This window comes from Argiope bruennichi, chromosome 4 (genome assembly GCF_947563725.1).
Source record: "Argiope bruennichi chromosome 4, qqArgBrue1.1, whole genome shotgun sequence".
In the NCBI taxonomy this organism is placed as follows: Eukaryota; Metazoa; Arthropoda; class Arachnida; order Araneae; family Araneidae; genus Argiope; species Argiope bruennichi.
Window position 1 is genome coordinate 90,966,309 of NC_079154.1, and position 19,704 is coordinate 90,986,012.

Sequence of the window (19,704 nt, forward strand, 5' to 3'; positions counted from 1 at the left end):
GGTGCTTTCAAGAGGGGTGGTTATGACATCATAAAACCAGTCATGGACCTAAAAAGAAGCTGAAATATTTAAAAAAATTTTTAGGTCTCTAATTGAGAAAAAAGGTCCATAATTGAACATATTAATTGAACATACAATAAATCTAATATTTTGAAATAAACAAGAGAAATGACTTTGTACATCTATTGTAATACATTTTTTTCACCCCCAAAATTATATATTGTCTATATTTAACTCCATATTTAGCAAAAAAAGTTTACCATTAAATTTGAATTAATATCAGATTTGCATATTAAATTGCACTGTAACCGTAATTAACATTGCAATGTGCTTATTTCTGATTGTTTATATTTTTATCGGCGCCTTTGTTTTTGATTAGTTGCGCTTTCTGTCAAGTGACTTTTGCTTGTGACATCATTACAAATGAAATGTTTTATCAATTGTTCGAACCATTTAAAATAGGTTACGTTCTTCCACTCCCTCTTTTTATCCAAATAGCGGTGTTGTTAACCGTCTTAAAATAATATTATTAAATTTCTAACTTAGAATGGTGAACTGCACAAGCATTGTGGAATCCTTATTTTCCTATGAAACTCCAAAAATTGTCCAAATTAAGAGCATATTGGTTGGGGTTATCAGTCGTCTTATACAGTTGATTATTATTGCCTACATAATAGGGTATGTAAGAATCTAGATCAGATTTTCATTTATGTGTGAGTTTTGCAGTTTTAGTTAAGCTTATTAAGGAAAAGTTCTAATCTTGTCTCACTCATATGCTTGTATTAAAAGTGCCTTAAGAATAATCTCATACTTTTTTAATTATGTTTCATTGCATATTGATATTATATATAATAATAAATGGCTATTTTCTATTTTTATGTTAATTTATTCAATACTATGATTAAAAAGTGCTACACTCTTTTTGAATTGCTATTTCTGAAAATCTTTTAATGCTTTAGTTTTTGTTTCTAAAGGCATCTATTAAGTCAAAATCGCAAAGTACTTGACCTTAGTAGAGAATAGACCAATCCACATCCTTAATGAAGAATTGTTGTTGTGGGTATTTATGCAACTCTTATAATATTTCTATATAATTTGATGTTAATTTCCTACAATGGTATTTCCATATGTAATAGGTGAGATTATTATCAAGTCATTCTTATATCATTTAAGTGATAATATATGTACCACAAATAAGTAGTAGTGTTTTCTTTTAATTTTTTTTTTTTTTTCAGTTTTATAGTGCTTTTACTATTTTATAAAATATAAAAAAAAAAAAAAATGTTTTCATGCCAAAAATTTAGTTTCAATATTTTAAATCTTTTTGTGTGGAAAAAAAATATATGTTTTGCAAAAGTATTTATAAACTTCATCTCATCAAATTTCTTTCACTTTCTGTTTATGCTCACACATATATAGACAATATATATGAGAGTATGTTTCAAAAACAGAAAGTGAAAGAAATTTGAGACCAAGTTTATAAACCAGTGTTGAATTTTGGATAGCTCCATCTTTGGGAAGACTATCTATGAATTTGTGAATACAATTACTCAAAAATGCAATAAATTGGTTTAATGAAACCTAATATGTGATGTTTACATTGTTTCAAATTTTAGGTTAAATTAATCACTAAGAAAGAGTTTATATTCTAAATAATATTTTTGATTAGCATTATTGTGTAACAAAATTAAATAAAAAATAGGTCATATTTTTTAAATCTACAAGAAGATCAAGGAAATAACACTTCTTTTTATTTTAACTACTCTATTTAGAATTTTTTTTATAGAATTTTATTAAAACTTCATTCTGAACAATAAAAATTTATTATAATATTTATATAAATTAAGAATATTAACTTTCTGCATTTTTTTCCAATGTCAAAACTTTATTAAATATAAAATTAAAGATTTTATAAAATTAAAATCTAAGAATATTGTGAAGTTTTAAAATTTCTTTTTAAAAATATTTAAAATATATAAAAATTAAATCTGACATTTTAAATATTTGTAAATTATTTTATTTTGAATATTTTTTTTTCAAATATTTAAAGATTTTCAGATCTTGCAATCAGTTATCAAATGCATTATTTTTCTCTTCTTTTGTTTGATGAAATTGCTATAATTTGGGTACATGTTGACATCTGCAGCCCCTGTGACAAATTACTAAAAAATTTAAAAGTATCACTAACTGAAGTCACCTGTAATAAACTGGGCAACAAATGAAATGCATTATATATAAAACAGTTACCTTGGCATCTTATGCAAAATAGAACTTGGCATAGTTAAAAATTTGTTAAGTAAACCTAGGACCATAAATTTCAGCTAGTATTATAATTTGTTTCATTACTTCACATGAAGAGATAATGAAATCTAGCTAAGACAAGAGTAATAATGGGTCTAGTTTCTAAAATTTTGCAAATTTTTATTTGCTCATATGTAAATAATCATTTGGTTTAGCTTCAATAAAGATCTTCACTCCTTCATTGTCACTAATCGGTAAAATGATGTATAGTTTATTTATGTTTGTCATATAGAATATTATAATCTCTTCCAGACATTGAAATATTAAAGATATATAATATTGTTTTATGTTGTTACTTTTGGATAGGATGAAAAAAAAAATTTGTATAAATAATATTTTTTAAATTTGCAGTTCCACACTTATAAGGTTATAAAATAACTGTTTCACTAACTTAAATTTAGAAAATTAGTTTATTTTTTTAGTTCTGAATTTATAAAAAATATTTATTGACATTTTAATTTTCTTTATCATGGCTTTTTGCTAAAAAATATACATCAATAGAATTTTTTCTATTTTAAAAAGTTCTTGAATGTTTGGTTACATATTTACTCATTTTAATTCTTATAGGTATGCTATTGTTTATCAAAAAGGTTATCAAGAATTCAGTGATGTTGAAAGCTCAGTTACCACAAAAGTAAAGGGTATTGCTTTTACAAACTTTTCTAATGATGCTTTTAACCCTAAAATTTTGCATCCTGATTGGTATCGTAGAGTTTGGGATGTTGCTGACTTTGTTGTGCCACCATCTGTAAGTAATTCTAACAGCTACATTTTATCTTTCCAATAAACTGATTTTTTAAAATTAAATTCCTAAAACATTATTATTAACTACATGACTATAATTAAAGTTGCATTGAGTGTTTTGATATATCAATTATGAAAATAAAAATTAAATTATCTTTTTTTCATTCTATATAATACTTTAGAGTATACATTTTTCAAATTTACTTGTCTTTTTTTCCCCTGCTTTACAAAAATTCATTTATAAAAATATTTTAAATATCTGGCAGCTCTAAATATCTTGAATTAAAACAGCAAGTATTCTTTCCAAAGAAAAGAAATAATGATTGATAATTTGTTTTAATGTTTTGAAAGCATTTAAAATATAAAAATAAAATACAAATATACTTTTTAAAAAGTTGAAACTGACTACAAACTTTTTAAATTAAAATTTTGAATTGTGTACTAGTGATGTGACAAATAACGAAATTGAAATCTAATCACTAAAAGTCTATAAAAGTAAAAAAAAATTATAAAAATTAAACTGCAATATATATGAATTTATTGAAAAATAAATTTGATGTCATTTTAAAAATAAATTCATAATATTCGAAAAAAATTATTCAGTCATACTTTAATCATATTTTATGTATAATTTTTAACTAAGCAATGGAAAATTTATTTGCTAAAATTAAAATCATGAAGTTAAAAGAAATTTTTTATGAAACTAAATTATTAAGAAAATATTTTCTAAGTAAAAAGCAAATGGCATTTTAGGATCACAAGGGTCAGATGCTCATATGAAAAAAACTTTGGTTTGAGTCCTGATTGAAGGCGATTCTCGTTAAAGTCTTCAGATTGAACTGATCTTTTCTTTTAATTTTTTTCCTTCAATTTAAACTTGAAGTTATTGATTATTTGTTATCTTACATTATTGTATTCTGTGGCAGTTATGTATTTATGATGCCCCCCCCCTCAAAAAATGGGGGGGGGGTGTTGGATGGTTGCTTTTATATGGAATTGCATCTGTTTTAGGAAAATGGAGCTACATTTATAGCTACTAATGTAATCATTACTGCTAATCAAACCATGGGAACATGTCCTGAAGTAAGTATCATGGAAAGAATTATTTTATCAATTTCGCACAAAGCTTGACTTAGAGACTAATTCTAAATTTTCAATTAATTTAATGCTTGTTACATTTTAATTTTTTCTAAAACTTATCAAACCTCTTGAAAACAAGGAAAACAGCGTATTTGTAAATGTAATTCTACTGTTAATTTCTTTTTACTACTTGCTTTGAAACAAAATATCAATTATTATTATCCAAACTTCTATTCCTCCTAATGGATTCAAAGAATTAAATAAATCTTATTTTTATAATTTTGTTTTGAAAATAAGCTTATTCTTTTCTAAAAAACACAAATTTACAATTATAAGCTGTTATAATTTCTTGTTAAAATATTTTTATATTAACTTCTGGTTTTCTCTGTCACAGAAAAAAACCTGTTCTTTTCTAGTTTAAAAAATATCTACATGCTTAAATGTCTTAATAGTATATTTTCTCTTATTTGTATTGCAATATACAGTTTATATTGAAAATGGAAAAATTAACTTAACTATAAAAACTTTAAAATTGTCATGTCTCTGTCACAATTTCTCCTTTATTTTATTTTCATTTTCTTTGTTTTATTATTGATGGGAGAATTTTTTTTTCACTGTACTAAATATCTCAATTCAACTCAAAAATCATATAAGCAATAAATAATATCAGCAAGTAAAACTGTAGTGTGAAATATTAACCATGCTGTTTTGATTTATTACAGAAGCAACGCTTACTTCTTGTGCCATGTTCATATAAAATACACACAGTCTTCATTCTTTACAAATTTAGAAAATAATCTCTTTAATGGAAGACTTTTAATTCTACATAATTTTAATAAAAATTATTCTCACTTTGATCAGGATGAAATCCATTCTTCTCATTGACAGAATGATCTATACTACAATTATCTATTATCTTGAAATGCCATTGTTATTAATTTTAGTTGTGAATCTTATGTTGTGATCTCTAATTATAACTATCAGAATAAATGTGTAATAATTATATTTAATAAATTAATTCTTGAAGAATTTGAAGTATTTTCAACTTACTATTATTTAAACTATATCTTGGTTGTTTAATTTATTGTTATTTATTATTCTAAATAGACTTCAGTCACATCTGCATCTCTCATACAAGATATTTTGTGTAGAAAAAAATTCAATATAAAAACAAAAACTGTTGTGAAATGCTATTCAAGATGTTTAAAACCAATTTTGATAAAATTTAGTATTCAATAAAAGTTTAAGAACATATTTATCAAAAATTTTAACCTTTGTATGGTTATATCATGTGAAGTTGTAATACTATGACAGACAGTCAGGTTCTCTGACACTCAAAATTTAATCACTAAAAATGTTGTATTGCAGAAAGAAAACATTGTGTTATGTTATATTAGATATGGTAATGAAAATAAAGCTAATAAAAACCATGATTATTAAATCCTTGAAAATTTTAACTGCTCTAATTATTTTTAGGATCCATCAATTTCTGAAGCTCTTTGCAATAAAACACATAATATTTGTATTGCTGGGGAAGTCTTGCCGGGAGGAAATGGTAATTTTGTCTTATAGAACTTTTTATATATTGCATTTCTTATATTGCTTATTTTAAACTTATACTGCATATTGTAGTGACAGTTTTAATAAATAAAAAATGCATTTATTGTAATGCATATAACTGTAGTCTTTTTAGTTGCCAATAACCATCATGGAAGTGGAATTTGAATTAAAATAGCAATGATTAATGTTATATTGTTGCAATATTTGTTTTAAAATTAAGGGAATTTATTTTATTTTTGTGGTGCAGTAGCTTTTTATAGAATATCAAAAATCGTACGTATATGTGTGTGATTAAAATGTATGTTTGTTTTTTTCCAGATATTTTTTTATGACTGAAATAAACTAAATAGTACATATTTAGGTATTTGCTTTGCTGTCTCTATTTTGTTGTAATATTCTTTTTCTTTTCTTATTTCTATTATTTATATTTCTGGTTTAGTATATGAAATATATAAATAACATCTAATTTAAGAGATTTTAATAATTGTTACTTTTGACTAACTTTTTCTCCTTAAATTTTGTCGTTAATTTCTCTGATATCAGTCTTAAAGTTTCATATATACATAAATATTATTTTAAACAAAAACCTTTTTCAATCAAATGTAAATTTAATCATTGCTTTATATTTTTGTACATTATAGTGATACATATATATTAATATTTCCTTCAAGGTATTATGACAGGAAAATGCATTGAAAATGATAGGGATAATTCAATATCAACTTGTGAAATAAATGCATGGTGCCCAATTGAAAATGATATACCGCCTTTGTAAGTTTTCACTTCTTACTTAATAAAAAAATGTTGCTATTTTTCCCAGAGAAAAGATTTGAAACCCCTAAATTGCAGATACGCTTCCCCACCCCCAGTAAAATTAATCCTTTGAACATTTTATTTTTTTATTTTAAATTGATTGATTTTTTAAAAACTTTTTTTAGGAAAGATGCAACAGCTCTCTTGAAGGCCAGTGAAGATTTTACTGTTTTAATAAAGAATTTTGTAGATTTTCCTAAATTTGCTAATGCCAAAAGGTAATATATTAATTTTTATTGGAAATTTAAAAACATATTTGGATTTTATATTTAATCTAAACCTCAGACATAATCTAAAATTCTATTGATGAATCATTGATCAAATTATTTCTAATAAGTTTCTTGAATAAAAAAAAAATAATGCTCAGTAAATATTAAATTGAAATTTTTCAAGTAGTGTTACCTAGATTGTTTTGTAAAATACTGAGATATAATTTTGATTTTCATTGCTGTTAGTTTCAATGAGTATGAGGTTTTTTGTTTGTTTGTTTGTTTTTAGGAATTAAAAATGCACTAGTTTTTGCCATTTTTGTCATGTGTGATATTTGATTTGTATGCTTAATTAATAGATGGAAGGTGCAGGAAAGATTTTTTAGCTCTTCATGTGAAACATTGCAATAATTTCATTGATCAGAACATGAAAATGCATATTAATTGTAATAATTTTTTAGAATCCTGAAAGGAAACAGATTACAACTTAGAATTGAGAAAAAAGTGTAATTTTCACTATAAATTATTCATTTTTCTACATCATTCATCTTTTTAAGCATCATTGTTTTAAAGGATAATTTATTGAAATTTTAATTTTCATTGGTAATATTAACTATTAGCAGTGTGATTTGTCTATAGAAGCACTGCAAAGTTGCAGCATCCTCAATTTTTTTAGTGTATTAATGTTATGACTCATTTATTTTGTTTTGCATATAAAATTCAAATCTCTTAGGAATAATTTAAAGTGGTTATTTTTCCTGCATTTCAGACAAAGCAGTGAAGGAGGGGGGGGGGTTCTATTTTAAACTAGAATGTTGGGAAAAGCTTTGTTACTTGAAAAATTTTCATATTCAACAAACTGTGTATTTCTCTCTGTTCCCTGTCATTGGTAAATTAACATTTAGATTGCTTTAAAAAAAAAAAAAAAAAAAAAAAACTTTTTTACTAAGAAAAGTACTACAACTGTTTGTAGTATTTTTAGCAAGATTAAATTTGAAAATAAGTGAATTAAAAATTAATAATAATGGAAAATACAGAAATAATTAAGGATAAATAAAAAATTAATTTCAAAAATTATTATTGGTTCTCTGAAATGCTATTTTCTGCGAGTCTTTTATACACATGTTGAAAATTCTGAAAAGAGACATTCAAAATTTCTAAATCTCTTTCTTACTCTTTGATTCTATTTTAAGGTATGAAAAAGAAGTTCTGATGTAAAATAAAATATGGATAGCTTCAAGAAATACGGTTTCATTAAAAATATCTAATATGGCTGTTCTTGTGACACATATTGTATCATCCACTCAGAATAAAAGGTTAGAATTTGAATGAATATAGATTTCAAAAAGGCATCAATAAGTGCATTCATGTTTTAAAAAATTCATAACTTATTTATCAACAGATTTATTTATCAGTTATTATTTTATTGGTAATAGCATAAATTAAACATTTTTTTTTTTTTTTTTTTGCAATTCAAAGCATATTCTAAAAAGTACTTAAATAACAAAATATTTGACCTTGATATTTTTGAAATATATTTAAATTTTAGAGATCCTGGTATATCTGAACATTTTTCTGTAACTTTGCATCTTCATATGATTTTATAGATCAAATTTATCTTTTTATTTAAAATTAACCAAAAGAAAATATTTTGTTTTTATTAGTATATATAATACTATCTTTATCCCTGTAACATTTGATATATCTTTTTAATATTCAAAAGCATTTTTTCGTGAACAAGCGTAAAGGCCTAATAAAAGTAATGGAACAAATTATTTTAAAGTTAAATTATTTATTAAAACTAATTAAAATTGAGAAATAATTGAAAAGGTAGTAAAATTAACTTTCATCAAGCCAAAAATATGATAATTTGTTTACCAATTATTACGCTGTTTAAAAATAATTAAAAAAAAAGGGTGGAATTATGCATTGCACCATGAAGAACTGTAAATTGAAGCACCACCACAATAACAGTTTATTGAATAATAGCATTTCAATTTGATTTTTTAAGAATTTTATTTTAGTTTTAAAGCTGCTGTGTTAGTGTATTTTAGCTAATTAATTTAATTATTTAGCTAATAATTTGAATTATTTTTAGCTATTAATACATATTAAAAAAGATATTTATAAACTTATTAGATTTAAAACAATGCTTAAATTTAAAATTTTTATTAATTTTTGAAGGAAATTTTTTATTAAGGAATTTATTATTTGAAGGATTTTTTTTTTTACCTAAGTAAAAAAAAATATTTGTATTTAGACTTTGATGTTAAGCAGTTGGAGTTTTCTGTACAATTGTGAAAGAAATACATATTTTGAATCATAAAATTTAAAATAGAATCCTTTTTTCCTAAATGAAGATATTATTCCTAAGTGAAGAGTTATCATTTTTTAATTTTTCGTGCTCAGTAATTATTATTATTTTTTTTTTTAGCCAATCTGTTGTAAATTAAAATCTGAACTACTTGATATTGCCAGATTAAGTACTTGTGTGCTATCACAACTATGTTGATGAAATTCTTTTTTGTGAATGTGCGAGACAGTAAAATCAAATTTGATGTTTTATCAATTTATTGTAATAACATACAAGGGCCTATTCCATAATATAAAGTAAATTTACTTTTTCATTATTAAATTCTTGAAATTCATTTCATTCTAAATTGATCACACATTAATTTCTTGGATTCTAAAATAGCCAAAAATTGTGTCTTTAAGATAATGTAGACATCAAAAAAAAATATTTCTTCGTCTTGATGTTCTTTTTATTATGTGCTAACTTTGTTTTTACTGAACTTCTTAAATTATGATATGTTGATTTCAGTTGCCATTCTTTGATAAGATAATATTTAAATTTTTATAAAGGCCAAATGTAATATTTTTCAGTTATTCCTTTAAGTCACATCAAATTCAAAATATAAATTGTTAGTCTCATAAATATTTCCTTTCTGTTTTTTAAGGCGCAACATAAAGGATACATCAGACACGGATTATTTGAAAAGTTGCCTTTATGATCCACAAAATTCTACTGACTGTCCTATCTTTAAACTTGGAGATATTGTACGATGGAGTGGGCAGAAAAATTATAATGATGTTGCTTCACAAGTAAAGATATAATTTACTAAAGTAAATTTATTAAAGCATTATAAAAACAAATGTTAATGTAGTATAACATAAATTTAAATCAATTTACTTTTATTGATGTCTTATTATTAATCATGAATTCAGAGATATTTCTCAACATAACTTGTACTATACTGGATAAGTATATATTTCTTTAGCAGCTATCCTTTATTGTACTATTAATAACATGTGGGATATTTCCCAGTTCATTCCACAGTAATTTTAGAAAATTTCATGAAATTAAATTTTTTAATTTTAATTTGCAAGCTATTCCTGCAGAAGATAATCATTAATGTTATATAATGATTCTTTGATCTCTGTTTCATTTTGATAGAATTATTTCTTGATGTTTAAATCTTGTTTTGAAAATAAATGATAAAAAATTCTTTTTAAAAATAACCTACTGTAAGTTTGTTCAGAAGAATTTGAACAAAACAAAGTTTGAAGAAAAGATAACTGTATTTACAGTGATTATTTTATTATAATTTTATCAAAGCTATTTTTATTTGAAATAATTTTTCAAGTTTTGTAATAATTAGTGTCAAATAATATAAGAGTATATTTGATAACTTTTCAGAAATTTCAAAATTGTGGATTATATACTGGGCTATTTAAATTGTGTTATACCGCAAAGGTATTAGAATATTAGATTATATTAAAAGCAATTTTAAATTAATCATCAATAAGGCATGTTTCAAAGCTTTTATTGTTATTTTGTCAATTTTTGTTTACTGTATTGCTGTAATTTAATTTTATTAGTTCATTTTAAGAAAATGTTTATTTTTTGAATCTTTCAGCTCTAGGAACCATAGTGAAGCTACTTAATATATCTCTATGGTTTTTCTTTTTTAGGGTGGGGTTATTTCCGTAGTCATTAAATGGGACTGTAATCTTGATTTTGATAAAAAGTATTGCTTTCCTACATATGAATTTAATCGATTAGATGATCCTGATGCAAATTTAGCTCCTGGGTGGAATTTTAGGTAAGCAATAAACTTATTTGACAGATGTTTTGCTATTTTTATTCTTTGTATATACAAAAAGGTATTATAATCTTTAAAAAAAACCTCAAAATTTAGTTAAATTTACAAGTTTTATTTATTTTTTTTTTTTGAGTAAAAAACAAATAAACAAAATGAAATATATAATCAAAACAACAAGTAAAAAAAAAAAAGAAACAGAACAGCTGGGTGGATAAATTTTGAATGCAATCTTTACACCAAAATTGCTGCCTGTGCCTAAATCAAATTTGGATGAAATTAATTTATATTAATACATCTGTTTGCATGTAAACACAATATTTCAATTAGATGAAATCTGGCATGGTGTCATTTTATAACTGGAGTTGTAAATAAATATCAAATTTATTAGCATATTAACTTTCTGCATGTCCAAAGTTACTATGTCAATAAATATACAATTTTGTATTTTTGATCATTCGAAATACAATATAATGATCCTTATGCCAAAGCTTTTGGTATATTATCAAACTTGTCTAAATTTTGCACATTGTGGGTTTCTACTAATTTGTTGTATATTTATAAATGAATACAATTATTCTAAATCAACTAGATATGATATGTAAATGAAATTTGGTAGATTTACACCAAAATTGTAAATTTGTACCAAATTTTGCATTCATATGGTCATTGGGAAGATGTCTAAATTGCTCACTTACTTCACTTCACTATACTATGACGCTAAACAGTCCCAGTAATTTATATGTAAGTGAATAAAATAAAATTTTTAATGACATTTTATATTAACAAATGTAAGAGTTGCTTTGTTTCTTTGTCTGAAAACTTAGTTCTAGTGTGATAGTTCATTTTATAATTCATTCATATTTATTTATCAGGTATGCCAATTATTATGCTGATAATGTACGTACTTTGTACAAAATGTTTGGTATAAGATTAACAATAAATGTGGTTGGTCATGCTGGAAAGTTTAGAATTGTTCCTCTTTTGCAAAATGTGGGAGCTGGATTGGGATTACTTGCATTGGTAAGTTGTGATCATTTGAACATTGTCGTAAATTTAATACTAAAAATAAATATTATGTTTTATTTAGTTAGTTATTAAGTTCTCCCTTAAACATTTTCTAAGATTGTATAGCTGTAATCAGAGGATTTTTTCTTCCTCAGTTATGAATCTTAGCAACATTAATATATGACATTTTTACATCATATTTTTAAATGTTTATAATGCTAAATATTCATTTAACAAAAATTAAGAGTCTGAACATTATTTTGGATTAAAGAAAATATCAATTGTAATATTAAAAATAAGCAAGAATTTGCATCCATCAGTAAATTTTGTCACATTTGAATGAAATATACAACATTTTTATTCATCAAATTATAAAATAACAAAAATGGATTTTTAGTTTAGTTTAATTTAATTAACGCTCCATTGTAAAGCAACGCTAGGGCTATTTTGAATCTTGGTCAGATGAAGAAGGCAACAGCTGAGCTGGCACCCCCCCCCCCTCCTCACCACACCAGCAGGAGAATTTTTGGCCCTGACGGATTTAACATGCAACAGACCCCCTTACACGACGGTTCTTCGGTAGAATTGGATCTCAAACTTGAAACGCTACGACTCGCAAGCTGAGACTTTACCACAAGGCCACTGCGGCCCCATAACAAAAATGGAGGAGGGATTCCAATAATAGTAGTAAAATTGTGATGTGTTAATTAATTGCTTAAGATTGTACAAGACAGGTAGTTGCCAGCCATCTTATTTTTAACTGTGGTATGTTACTACAAGGAATTTCTTCCTTGGGTTTGGTACTCTGTTTAATTTCTACAGAATTTGGGTTCAGATGACCCTCAGTTTTTGTTTGCCTAAGGAATCTCAAACATTTGTTGCATGATTGAATTACAGATTTGTAAAATTGGATAGTATCGATTTCCGATTAGTTGTTTACTAGGTTTGTCCTATTTAGATAGCCAATATCATCTTGAACTTGAAATTTAGACCAACTGTTGAATGAATTACATTAAGATTATTCTGCATGTAGAATAGTTGAAACTACTTCTGTCAATGAGTAGTTTTTCATTTTTAAGAAATATTTACAATCATTTAATATTATGGAACATTTCATCTTTCTAATATATACAATACATATTTTTGTAGATAGTGTGGTTGTTATTATTCTACAAATCATCATTACAAGAATGAAATTATTGACCAAATCTCATGCGAGTTTGACCTTGTGCAGCTTTTGACATTTAATCTTCTTTACCAAAATGATGTATTCTATTTTCATGTATTTTTTGATATGGTACATAAAATACTTGTACATGCTTATGGCAGATGTAGATATTCATTTGCCTGAGAGCAATGCATCATAACCAAGAGGTCCAATCATTTTAACCAGGTTTCTTATCAATCTCATTCATTTTTCTGAATTTACTGTCATAATCAATAAATAAAAATCATAATCTATAATATAATTGATGTAAATTTATAAAAGCTTTCATAATTTGGCTTATAAATGCTGATAGTTTGTTAGCAAATTTTATCTGAAACATATTTATTTGACTTGGGAAACCACTTAACCAAAAATAACTTCTAATAGTCATTAATAGCAAGTTTTAAAGCAAATTTTGCATTGCAGTTTTATCAGTGGCTTATCATATGTAAATGCTCATATTAACTAGTTATAGAAGGCAAAATTTCTTTTCAGTTTCATCAGTCTGAAAGCACTTGAATACATTATGAAAATATATTCAAGTATAAAAAGTTTCATTATTTTTTCTCAAGCAACAAATACTTGTGCTCACATTTTCAGCATGCATATTATGAAGTCTTCTTAGTTGTTTTATTAAAGACTACTTAGTAGAATTCACATTTCCCTCTACTTTATATCATTATATAAATGCTCAGTTAACTATTAAATAAAATTTTATAAAAGGAATGTAGAAAAGAAACAATAATTAAAACTGAAGAAAGGAAAAAAAAAACAACTAATGTTGGAAATTGATATGTTAATCACTCTAATTCTTATTAAATTCATTATGCTAATAAAACTTTTTTTTTTTCTTCTAGGAGGTTGTAATTTGTGATATAGTGGTTCTTTATTTAGTAAAAAAGCATAACTATTATAAATCAAAGAAGTATGAAGAAGTAGATCCTGAAGATGAACCATTGATAATAGTGGTAAGTTATTTTTTTTTTAACTGGAAATGAATTTCATTTTTAACATTTTGTTGTTGGTATTAACAACTATAAAAATTATTACATTTATATATTAAATATAATTAATGGCATTAAAATAAACTGTTGAAACAAAATGATTAATTACATGAGAATATTCATTTATTTATTGTAAGTGTTCTAACATACTTAAACATTATTATGGTGTAAAAGTTAGTAATAGTTTTTCAAAAATTATTTCTGCTAATCAAACATAAAAAAAAGTTTTAAACTTTCAATTAAAATTACTTAATTTTGCATTTCACTTTTAGCCTGAAGAATCCAGAGCTAATCATGAATCAATACTTCCAATAAAAAGAGATATGGGAGATGGGTACGAAAGACTTGAAGATTAATGATGATGATCATTTGAAGATCTTTTTGCCAGTATACAGAAATCTGAAATATTCCATAAAATAACTCAATTATCTGTGATACTTTTAAATAGAAGATAGATCTGTGATAATATAAACCAATTCTAACATATTGTGTATTATTTTAAATAGAAATAATTTAGTAATTTATAAGTAGTTTTGTTGACCACTTTTTACTGTATATACTATATTTTTTTTAAACCTGTGATATACCCTATTAATTAGAAAAATTGTTTGAAATCTTTTTAATTTGAAATGATTTTGAGAATCATATCTAGTCAAAATGACTTATGTTTTCTTACAAGTATCTGAAAGAATATGTGATGGCATTATATCAGGCTCTGTCTAATTCATGCATTTAGCTAAATGTGGGACCAAGCTGTATAAGATACCGATTGAATAAAATCCTGAAATATGCTAATGCTGTCTTTCTGTGAAATATTCTGAAATTATTTGGTAGTTTATAATTACAATCTTATTATGTTTTACATATATTTTGCAGATTTTTGAGGAAAACGGTATTTTAATGCATTATTAATTAGAAATGAAATATTTGTGCAATACTTGGATTGAAAATTATAACAATCAATACTGTACAGTTAGAATAAGTTTGAAATTCTTATTTGAGTTCCTATACAAATTAAACAGTCATGTATAATTATGAAATTTTGTTTTATGTTTATACATAATTTAAACATTTCTGAAAAGAGTGCATATTAGTGTTTAAGTCTTAAGTACATAGATTTTTTTTATTTCATTATTATAAAAAATTACTGAATAAGACTAATTCATTATATTTCCAATAAAAACAGAGCTTCTAAAATATCTATAACTTAAGGGTAGAGAATAGTCTGACATAAGTAAAAAACAATTACAAAATACTGCATTCCTATGTTAAGGCAACCAAATATATAAAAATCCTTTGCCTTAATGTGGTCACTCTATTATAAATGCAATACAAAACTAATGTTGTGTTATCTTCCTTTCTGCTATCTTTCCTAAACCGTAAAAAGAAATTTTTAAGTAAAGCTTTGTAGGACTTGGTAGTTCTTTACATGAATGTTTCCTTTTCACATCAAATTTACATGTGTGTATGTTTACTTTTTTTGTTGAAATCCCTTTGTGTATCTTTATTTTCAATTTACTTCATATTAAAGATTTTTCTTACCAATGTTATTGCTATTTTCAACACTTGCAACAATTTGTGTGAAATTTTTCTTTAGGAAACAAAAATAACAATGAACAAACCATGAATTTTTGTTTCAGATAAAAATAAAATTACATTCCTAGAACAACATATTTAATTTTGTATATCATTTTAAAAATATATCTTCAAGAAAAAAATATACACATATTGGCACTATCACAGTAATATGTTAAGAAGTTGAATCCGTTTGTTTTGAACCAATTTGACTAAGATGCTTCACTACATCCACCCAATCCCAACCTCTTGGACGTTCACCCCTTGCATCAAGTTTCTCAGCTAGCTTTCTCTTTTGCTGTTTTGTTAGCTGGGGCTTCTTCTCCTTCTTCGTAGATACCTGCAAAATGAAACAATTTATTTAATCACAATCTTTATCTTATCAGAAAATCTTTGAATGATTCAGCTGAAAAATATTTACAGGTATATTATAATACTTACAAAAATAATGAAATGTAAAACAATACATTAGGCCTCATAAGTCTGAATGAAAAGATTAATTAATAACATTTGAAATCACATTATAAAAATAAGAAAGTTAAGTATACTTACTACATTTTTGTGAAACAGTTTAAATCTAATTTTATTTGCTACAAATTAAAAACAAGTCATGTTTTGTTTGAATTTCTTGTGCCAGAAAGGTTTTTGATTAAGCTTGGAATTATTTCTATATCTAAATATCACATTCTTCAGCTATTGTGAATATGTGTATGAAATAAAATTAACAACAACAAAAACTTTTGAAATAATGAAAACTTAATAATAGCAATTTTCTGCATAAAATAAAAAAATATATAAAAGTTTGCTACCTTATGGAAAAATTCAAATATTCAAGATGGTTCTCAATTCTTTAGCCAACAGTAGCTGAATTATTAGAATAATTTACACACAATTCAGGACATTACATAAAAAATGTATATATCTGATGAATTTTGTTTTGTATATTATTAGAAATATAGAAACTTTACCGCTTCTTCCATGACTGTTTTATCTTCAGCTGCTAGTGTACTTTCTGAGGATATGAAATTTTCTGGTTGTAATTTTGTAAGTTTTTCAGCATTTTCTTTAGCACATTCAAAAAGAGTGTATGTCATGGCAGTACCAATCTGCATGTCTGCCTTTAAAAAAGACACACAAAAGAAATAAGAAAAGTAATATTTAATATTAGCTGAATTGGTAGTCAATACTAACTTTAAAAATTTATTAAATAATTAGCTTATACCTACAGAAGTTTTTTTACAGATTTAATCTTGTTTGCATAAATTAAAATTTTTAAATACATAATAATATAAACATCACAATTTTACAACTGTACTTTGTTTTATTCAAATATTCTCACATACTTAGATCTTTATCAATTGCATTAAACATTAATGTATTGCAATACCTTCATTTTCTTTTTCATAGAAAACAAGTTTCATTTAACAAACAGAATAGAAAGAAATCAACATTCATATTAGAACTTTGTTTATGAAATGCTTACCTCTTCTAATAATTTGTTTATAATTGCCTTTTTCACTTCTGGAATTCTGAAGATAAAAAATTAATGTCTTTTAAAATTCATAACTACAAAAATTCATATGTATTATACTAGAGATACTTTTTTTTTAGCTATAAGAAAAGAAAAAAAATTATTAGTTATTCCAACTTATTTTTTGGAGAAAAAAAATAAACCATATTATACCTTCCATTCTACATAAACTCTGTAACAAAAACTGGCTCAATATATAGATGGATATTTAATTGAAATTTTAAGTTAGACTTGTTAATTAACATGTGTTCTTAAGTTAAAATTATTTATTTTTCGAAACCAGCCACCAATATGTCCTTTATTTAATATGATAAGGTTATAAATTTGGGATCTATGAATTGCCTATCAAAAATACATGATGAAAAAAGGACAAACAAATATTTCTGAAACATTTCTTTTAAACTAGCAGTCATAAAAACAAAGTGAAAAATTTACATGTATAAAAACCAAAATAAGCTAATATAATTATATTAGATTATTTCTTAATTATGTAAAAAATGATTCTATGAATTTCTAAAGTTGAAGTTTTGGCTATTTCCACTAGTTTTAATAATAATTTTTTAAGTTCAACAACAAGTTATATATATAACTTACGTATTTTTTCAAATATGCCATCTAATTGCAAGGAATTCAGTGTTTTATTCTTGGTGATTAAGAGAAATCAGTTCCATAATAAAATTTATTTAGAAAAATTTCACTAATTAGTAAAAATTTGAAAAATATTAGATCTATAGTATTATTCAAATACTCTAGATTTAAAAAGTAAATTTTCTTCTGACACTTTATTACATGGGAAATTTTAAATGTATTACAGATACTTTTACATAAAATGAAAAATATCTCAATTACCTTTCAAACACATTCTGTCTTAAAAAGAATTTATATTTTCACACTTACAATTTTTTATTATAAAAAGAATCGAGATTAATAGAAGGAGGTGCTTCTGGATACTGTGGGCCCCAAGATATTTCAAGAAGAAATGATTTTGGATCAGCATCTTCACCAATCTAAAACAATATGTATAAAATAGTTTTATAAACAAAAATATATACAATATTATAAATAATGTCTATAGTTAAATAAAAAAAATTATTAAAATTATAATGTACAGTTTTGACATTCCAAGATTAATGACTTTTAATTATCAAATTGTTTCAATAACCAAAGATTTTATAATAATATTCATATTATATAAAGTACAATTCAAATTGTAAAGTTAAATTCAACTATTATTTCTTATTAAAACAGCAATTACTATTATTTCTTATTAAGATGTTTTAATAAAGACTGTATATTTAAGAAAATGTAATGCAGGAAATAATTAAATAAAAGTTACTTTGTACTGAAAACACTTAGGAGAGAGTTGCCGAAAGCATTTATCTCCATCATATATTGATAAAAGCACTTCTAATTCTTCCTAAATAGAAAATAAACATCTTTTATTTTAACAATAAATCAGGCTAAACTGTCTATATAATAATAATCAGTAAGTTACAAAAAAAGATCCACACTTCTTTATTAAGAATGTTTCTAAAAATTATATATAAATATCAATACTCACATCTTGAAGTTCTGAACAGCTCATTTTCAAATAAATACAGAAATGAATCAATTTCAAATTAAAAGTATAATTATGAGATTGATATAATATTCTGTAAAAAAGAAAAAGAAAATATAAGCAATAATATAACAAATTTACCTTAGATTATGTTTCATATTCTTATACATATAGGTTTATTAAAAAACATGGATTGAAAAATAAACTTGAATAACCAAAACTTATTATATTATTTTTAAAGAAAATATTGGTAAATAAAAAAAATATATACTAATTCATTTTTTTATTATAATTCGCATTTACATGAATATTTTAGACATACATATTCTACAATTATCTCTGCTAACTTTCTGACAAGTTTTTATAACTTCAAGTTCGTACATTTAGAATTTTTTTAAAAATTTATAAATTGAAATCAACAAAGTATGTTAATGAAACTAATATAAATAAATAACTCTTGAACTATTATAAATATATTTTAAGTCCAAAAATCTTTTTTAAAAATACTTCATATTGCAATAAGCTAAATTAAAGACAGGAATCTCTGAAACAATATTATTAAGAAATTGATCCTCTCTATTTTCAAAGCATGTCTTTTTTTGAGAAAAAAAAAGGGAGGGGTAATCATATACATACATTTCAAATTATATTTGACAAATCATAATTTGATAACATCATTCCGTAACCCATAAATCGTTTGTAAAAATTTTTATAAACAGTAATTATATATTTTAGCAATCACAGTTACAGCTGAATATCAGCAGTTAAGAGCTGTCGCACTAGAACTATAACACAAGAGGCTTTTACTTTGCCGAAATCATCAGCTATAAAGCAAGAGAAGAAGGAAAATAGAAAATATGTTTCGATAAACACCTTAATTTTGAAAAATAGAAATTAAGAAAATATGATAAAAAATAGATGAAATGTTTGCTTTTCATCTAATAATCGGATCATAGTCCAACATACCTGTTTTATTACCGATTAGTATGTTGTTATGAAATAAAGGATATCGAT

At 24.4% G+C, this 19,704-nt stretch overlaps 2 protein-coding genes across 2 annotated transcripts; one reads left to right on the top strand and one right to left on the bottom strand.

Annotated features, from left to right (window-relative positions):
- The first annotated feature begins 376 nt into the window (after positions 1-376).
- LOC129965949 (P2X purinoceptor 4-like) lies at positions 377-14,821 on the top strand. The gene is made up of 11 exons (XM_056080256.1): positions 377-678; positions 2,869-3,049; positions 4,057-4,128; positions 5,602-5,680; positions 6,357-6,456; positions 6,624-6,716; positions 9,665-9,809; positions 10,680-10,810; positions 11,683-11,830; positions 13,880-13,990; positions 14,299-14,821. Exons 1-11 carry the CDS (start codon positions 548-550, stop codon positions 14,380-14,382), a joined length of 1,275 nt encoding a protein of 424 aa, XP_055936231.1. The 5' UTR covers positions 377-547; the 3' UTR covers positions 14,383-14,821.
- Positions 14,822-15,683: 862 nt separating this feature from the next.
- LOC129965950 (RWD domain-containing protein 4-like) lies at positions 15,684-19,445 on the bottom strand. Its single transcript, XM_056080257.1, has 7 exons — positions 19,327-19,445; positions 18,694-18,784; positions 18,469-18,549; positions 18,030-18,139; positions 17,085-17,130; positions 16,570-16,719; positions 15,684-15,941 (listed from the first exon to the last, which is right to left on the bottom strand). The coding sequence occupies exons 2-7, from the start codon at positions 18,715-18,717 to the stop codon at positions 15,777-15,779; spliced, it is 576 nt and encodes a 191-aa protein (XP_055936232.1). The 5' UTR covers positions 18,718-18,784; positions 19,327-19,445; the 3' UTR covers positions 15,684-15,776.
- Positions 19,446-19,704: the final 259 nt, after the last annotated feature.

What these genes read in the sequence shown, in the direction of transcription:
- LOC129965949 (XM_056080256.1), top strand. Translation starts at nt 548, where the DNA reads ATGGTGAACTGCACAAGCATTGTGGAATCCTTATTTTCCTATGAAACT. An exon ending in ATAATGATGTTGCTTCACAA is followed by an intron (nt 9,810 to 10,679) that starts GTAAAGATATAA and finishes TTTCTTTTTTAG; the next exon opens with GGTGGGGTTATTTCCGTAGT. An exon ending in GATTGGGATTACTTGCATTG is followed by an intron (nt 11,831 to 13,879) that starts GTAAGTTGTGAT and finishes TTTTTCTTCTAG; the next exon opens with GAGGTTGTAATTTGTGATAT.
- LOC129965950 (XM_056080257.1), bottom strand. Translation starts at nt 18,717, where the DNA reads ATGAGCTGTTCAGAACTTCAAGAT. An exon ending in TCTTTTTATAATAAAAAATT is followed by an intron (nt 17,131 to 18,029) that starts GTAAGTGTGAAA and finishes TTTTATCTTCAG; the next exon opens with AATTCCAGAAGTGAAAAAGG. An exon ending in AAACAGTCATGGAAGAAGCG is followed by an intron (nt 15,942 to 16,569) that starts GTAAAGTTTCTA and finishes TTCATTTTGCAG; the next exon opens with GTATCTACGAAGAAGGAGAA.